This window comes from Telmatherina bonti, assembly GCF_933228915.1.
Source record: "Telmatherina bonti genome assembly, chromosome: 13".
Classification (NCBI taxonomy): Eukaryota; Metazoa; Chordata; class Actinopteri; order Atheriniformes; family Telmatherinidae; genus Telmatherina; species Telmatherina bonti.
This window is the reverse complement of record NC_136611.1, coordinates 28,121,374-28,138,061: the sequence shown is the minus strand read 5'-3', so window position 1 is coordinate 28,138,061 and position 16,688 is coordinate 28,121,374. Positions and strand designations below refer to the sequence as shown.

Below are 16,688 nucleotides of genomic sequence, written 5' to 3'. Positions count from 1 at the left end.
CCCATCTCTCTATGTCCTCATATGTCAGATTAGTCAAATCCAAAAGCTTATCCAGGGCCTGGACACCTATATTATTTTGACCTTCACCTCTCTGCACCACCCTGATCTATCATACACTCTCATGCAAACTTCTCATTTACTGTACTTAACATGGAGAAAACACCCACATCACACACCCACCTAAGTAACCTGATCAAGCAACAAATGACGCATGCCATGCAAACACAACAGCACCAAGCATTTAGCAGCAACAAAGTGAGGACTTAAGGGATTTAATCACTTATGGGAATTTCATTGTTACTGGATAATGACCGGTTCTGCGCACTACCAAAACTGCAGTGGTGACACGATGATAATATGGCTCAGTTACTTATTAACTACATGTCACATTTAAATGCTATTGTGTTGTTTTGTATAATTCAACCATCTCAAATCAAGCTCAACCATTATCCCCCACAAACCCTGCCCAGCTTTCTTTTTGGACAGTATTTTCACTTCCTGCCCAAAATATCCTACATATCAGGTGTCACTGTTACAAGTTAATTAATGGTAATTATGATGCGTTTCTGAAACAATTTATAATGTTTCCTGGTGAGCTGCAAGAGTTCATCTTTTGTATCTGTTTGCCCTAAACTGCCCTTGATGCACTATATATAACATTCAGCATAGCATGAAAGCAGTTATTATTGTCTTATATGATAATCATCATCATCATCATAATAAGTTCAGTTTTGTTAAACTCTGAGTATTAGACAGCTAAAGTCAAGTTTATCCCCTGAAGATCCAACCCATAAAAAATGGTAAGATAAGTTCACTTCTTTGAATGTGAGGTCTTTATCTGTTCCTTTAACAAAATACAAAATAAGAAAAAGTACCAAGTTTTTTAAGGGATATTTACCACCTCTTGTGATATGCCAAAAATGTTTACATTTAGCTTTCTGGTGTCCATCAAGGGGCACAAGATACAAATCACATTGTGTTTCATGGGATTTTGGGCAAAAATTGCGCCGTAAAGTGATGCGAAATGTCTCAGAAACTGTATATGTCACCCTGAGTTCTGGCTATGGACAGTCGTGGCCAAACTGAAAGAAAAATTACATTCATAAACTCCAACTTTAGATTAAGGAGCTCACAAAAAATCACAAGCTAGCTATGTAGCGAATAAAAGGAATTAAACAGAGAAAGAAAATCTAATTATTCATACTGTATCATCCATGTTAATTATGGACCACTTGATTTTTCTTAAAGCTCAGTGAACAGTAGAAAGTACAAGTTGTTAACCACAATTATGGTCTGTAACTAAATTTCCATCCAAGTTGAATAACTTTATGGACGCATTCTTTGGTTTCATCTCTCCAGTTGAGATTCTGCAGGAGCCAGAGATAGCATGCCTGTGTGGCAGAATGACAGCAGCAGTACGTGATCACCCTCCACCATTACTGATGGCTCAGATCAAGGGATAGAGGTCTGAGTGAGAGAGTGTATGAGAGCACATGCAAACAGATGGACATCTCTGCATGGGGGGAAGGAGAGATCTCAGGGGAATGGAGTGAAGAGTGCACATCAGACAAGAGCAGTGCATCCAAGACAAAACAAAAGCCGGAGAGATGAGTGGTCTGTAGCGAGCTTCGGAGCAACACCTGGCATATCAAAGCAGCAAAAAGAAACCAGGTTCAAAGGGACGGGCTGACAGACTGGTTTGTGTTTGGGCAACTATGGATGCCTGATTTATTGGATGCCATGAAGTTAATAAAGATTCCAAAACACAATGATGAGTTGTTAAAATGAACGATGATCAAATGGCAGTTTCTGTAGGTGAAATGTATGAAATGTGTTGTTTAAAAACATCATATGAGATGCAGCGAGGCGAAGAATCTTAATAATATGTGTTTTGGATAGTTGGACCTTTCAGTCTTTCTTGTAACTATCTAAAACCTAAAAGCATCTTTCTTTGTGCTGTAGCTGGTAGTGTCCCAACAAGCTTTCTACTTTCTAAAATATTCTCCCAGCATGTGGAGCAGATAGAAAATGATTATAATGATTGGGTGAACATTAATACTAACAAACACGTTATGAAATTAAAATATAAAATGTCTATAAAAATGAAAGAAACAGAGGAAAACCTTTGCAGTTCTTGCCTGTCCTGAAACATCATCTGTTTTGATTTTCATTTAAATAACTTGGGATGTTTTCCAGAATGTCCTCTTCTTTGATGAACTTCTCATCCTCTCAAATACTTTTCTGTTTATATGTACAGATCAGATGCCACCCTTTTCAATGGAGGAGGTTCCAGGGCAGCCATGACAGTGAATATGGCAGAGGGGAGAATCCTTTTGTTGGTGTTTTCCTCTCAGCTTTTCCCCCTGAAAGGATTGCCACAGTGAATCATCTGCTTCCAACCACCAAGGTGGTACAGAAGCCTTATTTGCATGGTTGTACTTTGGCACGTTTTACACTGGATCCTGACACAACCCTCTGCATTTATCCAGACTTGGGACAGACCCCCAAAGAAAACTTGTGTTCTGCAGCGTGGGGGAATAGTACTCTAACCAGCGACCTTTAGGTCACAAGACAACCAGCTCGACCACCTGAGACACGGCCACCCTGGAAGAATCCTATTGTGCTTTTTGTTTTTACTGACAAGAAAAACAAAAGGAAGTCAAATGAGAGAAAATATTGTGGTAATAATTCTATAAATAACACATAATCAAAAGCAACTTTCTACAAGCACAGAAGCTACATATGAGACATATTTACATCTTAACAAGATAAAAACCTCTGCTTAATTCATTGCATGCTACTACTACCGTTTGTATCTGTCAGGGTGTGATGAGAAAGAAGGAGCCAAAAGCAGGACAAGGCACAGCAAGCCATGGAGAGTCACAGATATGTTGCTAGTAAAATCACTGTAGAAACTTTCTGCTAAAGGTCTACAATGTAAGTGGCTGACAACTAACAAACTAAATGATGAAATAAAGATGGTTTGAATACATTTTGAGCATCTCCTGAGTTGGAGTCTGCATGTACGGGACCCAACCGTACAGGTTATGCTCTTTGCTCTTATAGTTATGGGTAGTCTAGCCATCCATTACTTATGTAGCAATGGGGATGTTACCTGATGCACTGAGTAGTACCTTGCTCGATTTCTCTAATGTATTAATGTATAAACATATTACGGTATTGCCATTTCTAACACATTTCTCCTTTTTCCGCAGGTCTTCCTGAATAAGTGCAAATGTACATGTTGATCTGTCTTTCCTGTTGTCTCCACCCCAACCAGTCGAGGCAGATGGCTGCCCTCCCTGAGCCGGGTTCTGCCAGAAGTTTTCTTCCTGTTAAAAGGGAGTTTTTTCCTTCCCACTGTCGCCAAGTGCATGCTCAGGATGGGGGATTGGATCAAAGTCATGATTTGATGCAATCAGTTGGTTTCTATTATAGAATATGTATGAATTGGCTCGAAATGATGTGTATGTAAAGTGCCCTGTGACAACATTGTTGTGAAGTGGCGCTATACTAATACAGCTGAATTAAATTTAATTTAATTTTGCTGCATCATTAAGTCCCATCAATGTGTCAGCATATTAAAAAACAATGTGATATTGGGACTACTGGACAAGTTAGTGGTTACACCAGCTACCCCAACCTATAACAAATCAGACATGTTAACTTCCTCTACATGTAAATATTGGTTGTTGCTATTCTCTTCAACATTTGACTTTACCACAAACCCTGACAGCTTTTTCTGCTTCTGCTGGAAGAACAGTGCCCTCTCTTGGTTTTCTGACTCTTGTTTTTGATTTATTTATTTTTTTGCCCCAAAACATTTCCTGTAAAATCCAACTAGCGGCGCCACCTGCATGGATAAAGCAACGCAATGACTGCCCAGCAGAGCCCAGTAGAGCCCAGTAGAGCCCAGTAGAGGCCAGTAGAGGCCAGCAGAGGCCAGCAGAGGCCAATCTGGCTGGTTTTTTTCCACAGCAGATCGTCTGATGTCGTCAAATGAATGTGGCTGTTCAGTGATGTAAAGTTGAACATGCTGTACTTATATACCGAGCAGAAAGTCAGTGTGGGAGGTTGCAGAAGGTGCAGCAGTTTGGTGTTGCAGCTAGTGGGATTTTTCAGTTGGCAAGGCTGAGAAAGGATTTAGAGATGTGATGATTTCAGTGGGATATTAATAAAGATGCAACATGTTCCTCTTCTTGTGCTGTTTGATGTCTATTTGAGGAGGATGAGCCTGAGCAAAGCACTTCATCATATGTACTACATATGTCAGGTTACCTTACATTTAATGCTGAGTCACCTCACTTCAGTTGTTTCCAGAGATGGTTGCAATGGCAAGAGAACAATCTCTCTCTCTCTCTCTCTCTCTCTCTCAATACAAACACACGCCAGCAAATTGGAAAAGCTTTACTGCTCAAAATGATTCCCTATTCCTAACACTGATGATCACTTTCTCTTACTCTTGCTACCTGTGTCTGTGTATCTGTAAGCTGATATTGTCACAAGGCCAAACACACACTGATTCTGTTCTGTGGTTTTGTTTTGGCTAAATAAATGTTGCCGCGGTGTAACATGTCACACGTTGCCATAAATGCAGCTGTTCAAGAGTCTTGAGACATCACTGACTTGTTTTGATAGAATGGTACAGATAGTATAGAAAATAAAGGATTTGGTCAAGTTTGTCCAATTAATACGTTTAAAAGTGAATCTTTAGTCTGAGCTGCTTCATCCTTCAGCATGTTTGAACCCTTTCAGACATGCTTTGCTTTCATTTCTTTCAGACATGTTCAGATGTAGCTCTCCAGGCTTCTTGTGGGATGTTGCTTGGATATTACTGGTTGTTTTTCTGTTCCCATAAGATGATACCAAGCTGCCTGAATAATGCTGAGGTCTGGACACAGGGGAGGATCCATCACACCTTAAACCTGTTACCAGTGATTTTCAGTCTGCCTTGTATCATTCGGCATATCTCAGCCTTTTCTCTCGCTTCCCTTGCTCAAGAGTGGCTCCTTGACAGCAACTTCTGGAGACCTTTTCTGATCAGGCTTTTGTGATGGATCAATTGATTGATCAGATGCATTGGTCAGGTCTTTGCTAGATTCATATAGTTAGGATGAGATAATAAAGTCTTTTAGGTCTGACACTTTTCTATTTTTTCTAATTTCTCTCATTTCTACACTAAAATCCTTTGCCTTCCCTTTGGGAGAAGAAAAATATGTCACGTCTGTCAAACTTAGTATTTTCATTGATGTACCTCAAAAGCTTATTCATTCGTTTTCTTTATCATTTATTCTAATAAAGGGTGGTGGAGAAGCTGGAGCCTGTCCCAGCAGTTACAGGCGAAAGCCAGGGTACGCTCTGCAGCTTCTTGGGTGGGTGTCTTGTTCTTACAGGGGCAATGAAAGGGAACAGTTTATGTCTTTATAAAATCCAGGCAATAATAATAAAAGTATTTAACAATCCTCTAAATGGCGTATTAACATTTCTATCTGTTAAACACAACCATAGCAAGTTTTCTTGAGTTGGTAGTTTTTCTTTTTTTCTTTCCATGAGTAATTCAGTGTTTAGGTACAAGTAATTTATTTGTTTGTCTATTTATTTATTTCTGTGGCTTTATTACTGCGTTGTTTGTATTATTTGCAAAAACAACCTTCGTGAAGATGGTAAATGGAGCGCGAGGTTGTGCTGCAGATGTTTGGGCTGTGTTGCAGACAGGGAGTGTTTCACAGCTCCGGAGGCGCCTGGTGCGGTGTTCAGAGCTGGTGGGGCTGCAGCCTCCTCGGGGGGGGGGGTCTCGCTCTTACAGGGGCGTGGCCCCTCTTCTGTCTCCAGTCTGGATCAGGACCAAGGCCAGTGACAGTTCCACGCAGCCGCACAGCCCGTAAACGCCACACAAGTACAGTTGTTTAAGAAAAGAAATCTAAATGCTGTGGCGATACCTCAGTCTTGCTCACCTTATTGTCTTTATTTCATATCTTTATTCGATGTATTAACTTGTTTTTAGGTGATCAACTTTGATTTGGGTGCATGCATTCATCTATTTAGGTTTGAACATTCCCTCTGATGAAGACAGCAACCTTTAACAAAAGCATCAATGTGTTAATGATTTATAAATCAGGCAAATGAATCTCCTTTCGTTTGTCGATAGTGTCGATAATGCGGAGTTGAGGAGTGTGAGGGCGGCTTGTTGCAGACTGCAGCACCAGAACACACTCTGCCGCACAGCTTTCACACATCGATCTCATTTGCCATTCTGCTGGGACAGCAGAGAAAAACTGCAATGACAGAGAACAGCACAGACTAAGGTAACATGAGACAGTCCCGTGGCGTAATAAATGCACAGAGATAATAAGCTTGCATGAATTATTTTTATTCTCATAGCTGATGGTTTTGAAGTCAAATAGTTAAAGTCTGAAAAAGTGTAACCGGTCAGTTGTGTTACATTTCATGAAAAAATAAGTACACAAACTGTAGTCTTCATTTGAAGTTGTTATGTGTATGCCTGACTTAGAGGGCAAAAAAAAAAAAAAAAAAAAAAGAAAAAGATGAGATGCATGAGTGACTCTGTGTCTCCCAGGAGGGTGGAGGCTTTTTGCAAAAGCTTGCAGGTTTCCCCTCATCTCCTGCTGTTGCTGCGTCAAATGATGCGCCACGCGCCTCCACTATAAAAGTACCTGTCCTGGCCAGACATCACTCGCATCTCACGTTCTCTCTCTCTCTCTCTCTCTCTCACACACACACTCACCCTCACACACTCCTGGACTCACACACTCTTCCGTACAAAGCAGCGGTGTCGGCCGGACTCCACCAAGCTACAGCAGGCATGAGTTACTCCAGCGACATCTACAGCAGCAGCTCCTATAGGAAGATCTTTGGAGATGCTCCTCGGTCCGGCCGCATGGGTCTGGGCAGCAGCCCGTCCCGCATGCACTCCTCGGGATACCGCAGCAGTCACCGTACCTATGGTTCCCCCTCCATGATCTCCTCCTCCTCCACCTTCCGCAGGACAGCGGCACCCGGCCGCGTCTTTTCCTCCGTTGCCGACTCCTCCATGGACCTGACCCAATCCACCGCCGTCACCAATGAGCTCAAAATCATCCGCACCAACGAGAAGGAGCAACTTCAGGGGCTCAACGACCGCTTCGTGTCCTTCATCGAGAAGGTTCACAACCTGGAACAGCAAAACAAAGTCCTGGAGGCCGAGGTGACGCTGCTGCGGCAGCGCAACAGCGAGCCCTCGCGCCTGCACGAGCTGTACGAGCAGGAGATCCGCGAGCTGCGCTCACGCGTGGAAGAGCTGACGCACGAGAAGAGCCAGATGCACCTGGACTGCGTGCAGATGAACGAGACGCTGGAGCGCGTGAGGGAGAAACTGGACGAGGAGAGCAGGCTGCGGGAGGAGGCGGAGAGCGCCCTGAAGGGCTACAGGAAGGACGTGGACGACGCCACCCTCGTGCGGCTGGAGCTGGAGAAGAAAGTGGAGTCTCTGCTGGATGAGATCGCCTTCCTCAGGAAAGTTCACGAGGAGGAGCTGCAGGAGCTGCAGGCGTCACTGCAAGCCACGCAGGTACACACCCCACCCCCGTTCTGCTGGGCCCACAGACTGGCAGCTGTTACACCAGTCCCAGGTCCTCACACACACTTTTCACCTTCCCCCAATCTGGTTCTGAGAGACATTCAAGTTTTAAGATAAGTCGAAATGGAACTTAAAAAGAAACTGACAACTACCTGCGTTATAATAAATGTTATTAAAGTCTAATAAGACGCAGATATGTGTCGCAGTTAACACGTAAAGCTTGATAGCAGTTTACTTAGAAGCAAATTTGTCCCAACAGCCCTGAATCTGAAGTCTAATTAACCTTCAAATTGCGTTAAATCTGAGATTCACCAGCCTTTAGCTACCTTTCCACCCCCCAACATGCGTCATGCCGAGTCCTCCACAAACTGAACATTGCGCACTGCAAAACTGATCTCACTGCAGTTCCGTTTCAGCACCACCTCCCTCTCCACCTCCCAAAAAGCTGGAGCTGTCCAGCGTCCCTGCAGCACCGCGCTTCTCATCGCGCTCCAGTAAAACCCAAAACGTTGACGCAGAGCACATTTTCCAGCACCAGACACATTTTCATGTCCTCTGACTAAATAACTTCAGTAACATGCCTTTACTTACCCTGCTTAATATATTTAGGTTGTTACTGTCTGAGAATTACTGTGAGGTTTCACTCCCTTTAGTAAGCTAAAGACAGGAAAATAATGTGGTAATGTGGTGTGAATACCCGTGTTGGACCTGCTTGCGCACGCTGGTAGTCCAGGGGTGTGGTCGTCTCATGAGGCAAGAGGCAGGAATTAAACTCTGCGCACATTTTTAACTCCAAAACGTGCAGTGAATCATTCAAAATAGCCTACTCTGTCCATATTACAAAAATAATTAAGAATGATGCATAAACAGCTTCGTGAGTTTACTGTTTGTCATAGTTTGGAAACTTTTAGTTGCGGCAAACTGAGAATAAGAATTGGGACTGATGAGCAGCAGCTTTCACTGCGACTTTGTCCCCTACAGTATTACTTGCAGTGAGGCAGGTGATGGTTGCTGGGTAGATTTCTCTGGAGGTGTCTGTTTTTCCCCCGCAGGGAAATATTATAGCCATGTAGGATATTGACAGCACAGCTTTCTGCAGCAGAGAAGCCTGAGTCAGCAGCTCATTCATCAGTCCTGCAGCGCTGCAGCTCTCATTTCCAAACAGCATACCTTATGCACATGACATCAAGATAGATCTGAAACTACAGAAGACACTTTGAATGCACTCGTGAAAAAACAAAATATTAAATGTTTACAATTATTTGCATGAAAAATGACACTTGTTGGTTTATTTTAGCAGAAAAAGACAGAAAACTTCAGCCTACGTCAATAGCTCATGTCTTCTAACCATCGACTCTTGAATCCATTCAGGTTTCGGTGGAGATGGACATGAGCAAACCGGACCTGGCTGCAGCCCTGAAGGACATTCGATCCCAGTATGAGAACCTGTCAGCCAGGAACCAGGCCCAGGCTGAGGAGTGGTACCGTTCCAAGTTTGCCTCGGTCACCGAGGCTGCTGCTCGAAACCAGGACGCCGTGAAGCACTCCAAGGAGGAGCTGAGCGAGTACCGCAGGCAGGTTCAAGCCCGCACGCTGGAGATCGAGGCCCTCAGGGGCCACAATGAGGCTCTGGAGAGGCAGATTGCTGAGATGGATGATCACCACAACAATGAGATTAGAGAAATGCAAGTAAGTACATTAGTCAAGAAAGGACACTTATTTATTTATTTATTTATTTATTTATTTATTTCAAACAGCTACCTGTGTTGACCAGATATTATTATTATATATAGCTTAGATATATATAAAACCAGATATTAATTGGGATTTTAGAGTAACTTAGAGTATTTTATTTCAAATGTGTTTGTGCGTGCGTGTGTGTGTGCGTGTGCGTGTGTGTGCGTGTGTGTGTGTGTGTGAAGGACACGATCCAGCAGCTGGAGGCTGCTCTGCGCAGCACCAAAGGAGAGATGTCCCGCCACCTGCGTGAATATCAGGACCTGTTGAATGTCAAGATGGCGCTGGACATTGAGATTGCTGCATACAGGTGTGTTAAATGACAAACAATGATGAATCATTAAGTATATTTTTTATTGCCTATAAAATATTGTTTAATCAAAAGTTAAAAAAAAAACAAAAAACAAAAAAAAAATGAAAGGCTCTAAGATCAGAAAAATAATCACATAATTTTAGTTTTTGTTTGTATTTGTTTTGGGGTTTTTTCTTCTCTGATTTTGAAGCCACATTGTGTACACACACTCACACACACAAACACACACATGACACAAATGCCCAGCACACAAATCCACGTCCTGTTCCTATATTTACACATAAATCTGCTGTGGTGAACAAAGCAGAGGAAAAATGAATAAATGTTTCAACAAATAACTCAAATTCAGGTCCACCTTCTTTTTTCTGTATCTTTCCCCCCCCCCCCAAAATACTTTATTTATTGTTTTATATTTAGAACAAATCTTTTATATCTAAAGCAAACTATTTTTTTTAAGTTGCATGTTTCGTGTCATAATTCCAGTTTGATTCAGGAGCCTTTGCCACCGTCTCACCCTGCTCCTCCTGCTTCTGTTAGTCTAAGATGTAAAAAGCTTTCAGTCCAACTCAGCATCTCCTACGATCACTGTTTTACAGAAACATGCAGTGTTTCTGTCTCTGATGTCAGAATAAGATTTCATTTCAACATGAGATAACAGCACTAGTAGAAGCAACCATCTGTCTGTCTGTCTGTCTGTACAGGAAGCTGCTGGAGGGTGAGGAGTGTCGTCTCAGCTCTGTTGGTGGTGCCATGGTCCAGTCTGGTTACCCCGGTCTCTCCTACATGTCAGCCCGCACTTACACCCTCGGAGCTTACAGGAAGTCCAAGCCTGAAGAGGAGGAGGAAGAAGAAGAAGAGAAGGAGGAGGAGGAAGAGGAGGAGGAGGGAGAGGAGGGAGACGAAGGAGATGAGGGAGAAGAGGGAGAAGAAGGAGATGAGGGAGATGAGGGTGACGAGGGCGATGATCAGGAAGAAGGTGAAGGTGAGGGAGAAGAGGAAGAGGAGAAGTCAAAGGATAAGGGAGATAAGGGAAAGGAGAAGGAGAAGGAGAAGGAGAAAGAAAAGGAGAAGGAGAGCTCCACCGGGAAGAGCAGCAAGAGCTAAACTGCTTGTGCCATCATCATCATCATCATCACCACCATCACCATCAATAACTCATTCCACATCCCACCAATCAGTTATGGATCTGGTTCCTGTTCATGTCGTCTCTGCGTCGCACACACACACACACACACACACACACACACACGCACACGCACACAAAGCAACATGCACACCCTCCAGATGCCTCCCACCCTCCGTGTTCCTCTGTCTCTGCTCTGCCGATCAGATGCGATTAGTTCAAACATTACGCGGAGCAGGAGCTTCACAAACCAGTAAAGAGTGACGTCTGCTGGAGTTGAGTAGAAATCTTCTCCACACTCTGCTGACATCTCACACAAGTGCAGAGAGCTAGCATGTTGTCAGTGTGAAACCAGAAAGTTTCTGCCTCATCTGAGCAACAATAAACGTGCCATGAACGATCGCACTCACAGCAAGAGCAATCAAAACCATGAAAGTAATAATTTAGTCAGCACACAGACTTTCCAGATAAACGCACAGGTCCTGGAGCATGAGAAACAGCCGGTCCAACTTTTACGGTGCTATTTGATTTTTACATTTAAAAGTTGGGTAGTCCTGTAAGGAAACGATTTTATCATTCATCATCTCTGGTTGCTGGCTTTCATTGCAAGTCTGTTTGGAGGAAAAACAACCTGCTTCATTGTGAACTGGAGGTCCAACCCCATGTTTTGCACAGCAGGGGGGTGCTTGCACTTTCTCTCATCTTGCTTTTGTTTGTTATTTCATCCCAGTTTTATTTTCCACGGTGTTACAGCACGGCAACGATAGCCACTCTGAGCTCAGAGGAAGCTGCACATGCGAACGTGATGGGAAGCTGGGTGGTGTGCTGTTACAGAGGGGCGTTCTGCAGCTTCTTGACCAGGAAATGTACCTTTGTGAATGAAAAAAGAAAAAAAAAAAAAAAAAAGTAGAGTTTAAATTTCTGCTTTATATATTTTGGGAATATAAACAATCCCTCCCTTTGACTGATTCATTTGTCAAAGTGTTTCTTTCACTTGTCACAGTTTACGCTAAATCTCTCAAGAAACCAGCCTCTCTCTCTCTCTCTCTCTCTCTTTTTTTTTTTTAATCTTTACACAGAAACATGGTGGTACTTTTGTTTAAATATTGGGTGGAAAAAGGAAATGAGCTGAAAGTTAATGAAGTTGGGAGTGTCAGACTCTCAGCTTAGGGTGTAAGTTTCAGATTTGCTGTGGTTATGAGGTAAAGAAGTACATAAAAGGGCTATTTTCACCATAACCCTCCAAACCATTGTCCCAAGATGTTCTGTCTATTATTCCTCTTCATTTCAATCCCTCTGCCTTGTACTGTTTTGACAAATGAATCAAGCAACGGACATGAATGCATGGCCTGATACTTGGAGCTTGAATATTTGCTGGATGGGATAGATTTCTGCTTGTTGTGCGTTCAGTTAAAAAAGAAAATCAAAGAAAAAAAAACTTGCCTTAACCATGAATGAAAGTTAAAATAAAACATGTTTCCACCTGCATCTCACTTGTTCCCGGGGAGAAAGAGGAGTGCCGACACTTCTGCTATACTGTGACTGTATGTGCTGCTGTCTCATGCAGTGATTCCTCTTTAAGCCAAATAAAGACATTTATTAACCAAATATTAACTACATCTTTGTGTCTTCAATTCAATTAAGGTTGATATGAAAACTTCAGTGTGAGCAGACATAAAAAAAACAAGTTTTATTGTTCAAGTGAAAGAGTTTCTATTATCAGAAATAAATGTACAATTTATTTGTATGTACATAGTTGCATAAAAAAAGCTGATCATGAAACGCAGGCGCCATTGCTGTACTTGTATATAAATTATTTACATCACAGGGGTGTGAAACTCCAGTCCTCTCAGGCTGCTATCCGGTAGGTTTTTGTTGTTTCCCTGCATCAACGCACCTTATTCAAATCGAATGGATACAACAGCTTCTTGTCAACCTATTTATTATGTTGGAGCATGGAGACAACAAAAACCAGCAGGATACTGGCCCAGTTTGACACCTGTGGCATGGAGGCTAAATAAAAGTGACTAATTAGTTGTTTATGTGCATTAAAGCTTTTACTCAGAATGCCACATGTCTGACTTGTGCAAAGCAACCCTCCTTATTCATCTTTGGAGATTAACAGAAGAGAAATGTTTGGTTTTCATTATTAAATCCAGTTCACCCAGTAAAAGCACTTTTCCTGTCATGCATTGCAACTCATGCCAACCAGAAAGAGAGCACACATTACACCAATCTTACAATCTCTGCAATGGCTTTCTGTGTCTTTCAATTTGATTTTAGAATACTTTTATTAGTTTGTAAAACTCTTAGAGGTTTTAGTCTTCATCCAACCTGCTTTTAAAGTTTACAAGCCCCCAATGGTCCCCCAGTTGGGTCTTATTTATTCTGGGCTGGGACAGCTGTCAGTTTTGATGGCTTTGCCTGCACAGCCTGAGGGCAGCTGGCAGTATTTATACTTTTAAAAGAAATTTCCCTTTTCAATAAAGCTTTTGAGTTAATATCTTTTTAATATTAATAATTAACATTTGTCTCCAGCGTGAGATTGACAGGTACATTGGTGTGTCTGCAGTAATGTGGACTCTGCGCCGATCTGTTGTGGTTAAGAAGGCACTGAGCCAGAAGGGAAAGCTCTTGATTTACCAGTCGATCTGTTTTCCTACACTCGCCTAATGTCATGAGCTGTGAGTCGTGACTGAAATTACCACACACAGAGGCTGCTGAGATGAATTTCCTCTGCAGGGGGGCCGGGCTCTCCTTTATAGATAAGGTCAGAAGCTCGGTCATCTGGGAGGGGCTCAGAGTGGAGCCGCTGCTTCTCTGCTTCTGGAGCAGGAATCCTCAATCCAGGTCCTCAAGGACTGGTGTCCTGCAAGTTTTCCAAGCTTCCCAGCTGCAACACACCTGATTGCTCAGGATGGGGGATTGGATTGAAGTCATGATTCGATTCAATCAGTTGGTTTCTATTATTGGATATGTATGAATTGGCTTGAAATGATGTGTATGTAAAGTGCCCTGTGACAACATTGTTGTGAAGTGGCGCTATATGAATAAAGGTGAATTGAATTGAAATGAATGTGTTTTTAGCAGATGTATGCAGAACTTGTCTGAGTCTGAGTCTGGTGTGTTCCAGCAGGGACACCACGAAAACCTGCAGGACACCTGTCTTGTGATTGCTTTACCCATTTGTTTAGGAAAGACTTTTTAAACCCATTTTGTAATTTTTTTGTTTAAGTTCTAAAGGAAAAGTGTTTGTTCTGTTCCAGAAAGCCCAATGTTTTCAGTTTGATACTTTTACATTCAGTAAAGAGACAGTAAAGAGGGATTGGAGTTCATGTTTGTGCAGAATGAAGAAGAGGTGAATGGACGGGAGTGTTCCAGTGCTTTATGTGTGCATGCATGATTGTGGATGTATGTGAAAGAAACAGTTAGTAATTACTGTGGTTTTAATACTCTGGTGTATGAAAGCTTTAAATGTTCTTTTCAATATTTATAAATAGTTTTTATGACATAAAGCACTTAGTGTTGCTTTGTGCATGAAAAGCACTTTATAAAATAAAATTTGATTTGATTTATTGGTGTGGATTTGATCTTTCATATTACATTTTCTTTTACACTATTTTTTTTTAGTTTTACTTAATTTATTCATTTATTTCATTTTGCTGCTACTCTTTTGTCAGCCTTACATCTAGTATTTAAATTCCCAGTATTTTAATCTGCCCCGTGGTGAGGGTTAGGACGTTTGTAAAAAACATTTTTGTGCATGTGGCAATATTTAATGTATGTGTGTGTATGCTACTCGCTGTATTTTGTTGTTTTTAATGTAAATCTGTCTGTGTAGCAATTTGTTTTGCATGGAAAAAGTGCTTTATAAATAAAGTTTGACTGACTGAATAATTAATTGATTAATCGATTAGTATTTCCATCAGTTTCTGATGATCTTCTTCCAATAATCTGTGGATAAAATTCTGGATCAAAGGCTTGTACATGTAAGTTCTCCTTACTAAATTTTACTCATCAGAAATTGAACTTCTTAATGAGCAGACACACAAAGTACTCACATTAATGAAAAATGTGCAGGCATGTACAAGCAACTTCCATTTACTTCCATAAAGTTTTATTTGTGGGTCTCAGGTAATCATCACTTATTTAACATGTCATTATTTATTTAACAAAACCTAAGTCAATGTGCAGAAGTGGTTTGTGGAAAACTAAGTGCAGCTGCTCCCACAGGAATAAAGAAGGTGATGCATTGATTGAACTGAGTGTGATTACCTTTATAAAAGCAAAAGTTTGAGCAGTATGATGATTTAAAGCGTGTTAATAGCAGATTAATGGTCAGTAAAGGCTACAGTTGTTTCTTCTCAGTCTGGGTAGAGCTTACTGAACTATGCTAAGTCCATTATTTTCTGGTGATAAAATGACTTAAGTGGAAACCATTTAAAGTGGCTGCCATTCTTCCAGAAGCAGACGCCCCAACAAATTCACCTTTAAGGAGGGGGCACTTTTCTCGCATGTTGTATGTAGCCTGAGTGCCAGGGACCATATAGCTTCAGTTTCTTCATAGTTGTCACAATCAGATTCAACAGAGAGCTCTGCAGAGTGCTGCTTGCTGTAAAATCCCAGATTCATTTTGCATAAAATCCCCCCCCCCCCCCTAAATAATTATCTAAAGGCTCACAAATGAACTTTGGCAGATGACATGTCTTATTTCATGCATTTTCCCTATCTCTCTTTTTTTCTTTGCTTCCTCCAATAATATCCTCTCATATTTCTTTGTTGTACCAGCCACGGTGCACATTTGAAATTGCAAGTGTATTGTATCCAGTTGCTAAGATGTGAGGTGGTGCCCTAAAGCAAAATGCTGCCATAAAACTACAGAATTCAGAAATAACAATAAAAAACAAAAAAACAAAACAAAACAAAAAAAAAGCTGGGAGGTGAATTTGTGGCATTTGGGATCCTGCTAGGTGATAATGGCTCAAGGAATGGACATAATAAAAATAACTATGCCATCAAAATCTGCTAATTTAAGTTTAAATGGGAAAACACCCTTTGGTAGTGTGTTCTACCATTTTGGGACCACAAATAGGCAGAGACACAGAAAGGCATTGGCAAAGGAACCAGAGGAGCCAAAGACCAGCTGCTGGTTGACAGAAGAGTTGCCCAAGTCTGCAAAACCAGACAGACAAACCTGTGCATGGATTGACTACTGGACAGCGTACGACTCAATGCCACACACATGGATCCTGGAATGTCTGAAGCTGTACAAGATCAACGGCAGCATAAGGACCTTCATTGTAAACTCAATGAGGCTGTGGCAGACCACCCTGGAGGCCAACTTCAAGCCCATTGCACAAGTTTCCATCAAATGTGGCACATATCAAGGAGATGCCCTGTCCCCGCTGCTGTTCTGTATAGGCCTGAACTCCTCAGCCAACTAATCAACAAGACTGGCTATGAATACTGACTCAGGAATGGGGCCACCATCAGCCAACTCCTGCACATGGCTGACATCAAGCTGTATGCTAAGAGTGAGCGGGACATTGACTCACAGATCCACACCACAAGGACCTACAGTAGGGATATTGGAATGTCATTGGGACTGGAGGAATGTGGGCAAATGATAATAAAGAGAGGGAAGGTAATCCATACGGAGGGCCGGATAACAGCTGTGGAGGAAAGCTACAAGTACCTGGGCATACCACAGGCGAATGGCAACCATGAAGAAGCCACAAGGAAATCTGCCACAGCTAAATACCTGCAACGAGTGAGGCAAGTACTGAGAAGTCAGCTCAATGGCAAGAACAAGATCCAGGCAATTCACAGCTAATTCACGGCCAAAGGAGGAAGCTCAGACCACTGATGTCAAAACATGGAAGCTGCTCACCATGCATGGAGGATACCACCCCAAGTCCAGTGTCCAGCAACCATACACT

General features: G+C 42.0%; 1 protein-coding gene across 1 annotated transcript; it reads left to right on the top strand.

Moving 5' to 3' along the window:
* Positions 1–6,554: 6,554 nt before the first annotated feature.
* neff1 (neuronal intermediate filament family member 1) lies at positions 6,555–10,730 on the top strand (the record flags this gene model as incomplete). The annotated part of the gene is given in 6 exon segments (XM_079252073.1): positions 6,555–6,653; positions 6,655–6,779; positions 6,781–7,567; positions 8,948–9,265; positions 9,499–9,623; positions 10,328–10,730. Coding segments are annotated over 6 exon segments (1,857 nt in total).
* Positions 10,731–16,688: the final 5,958 nt, after the last annotated feature.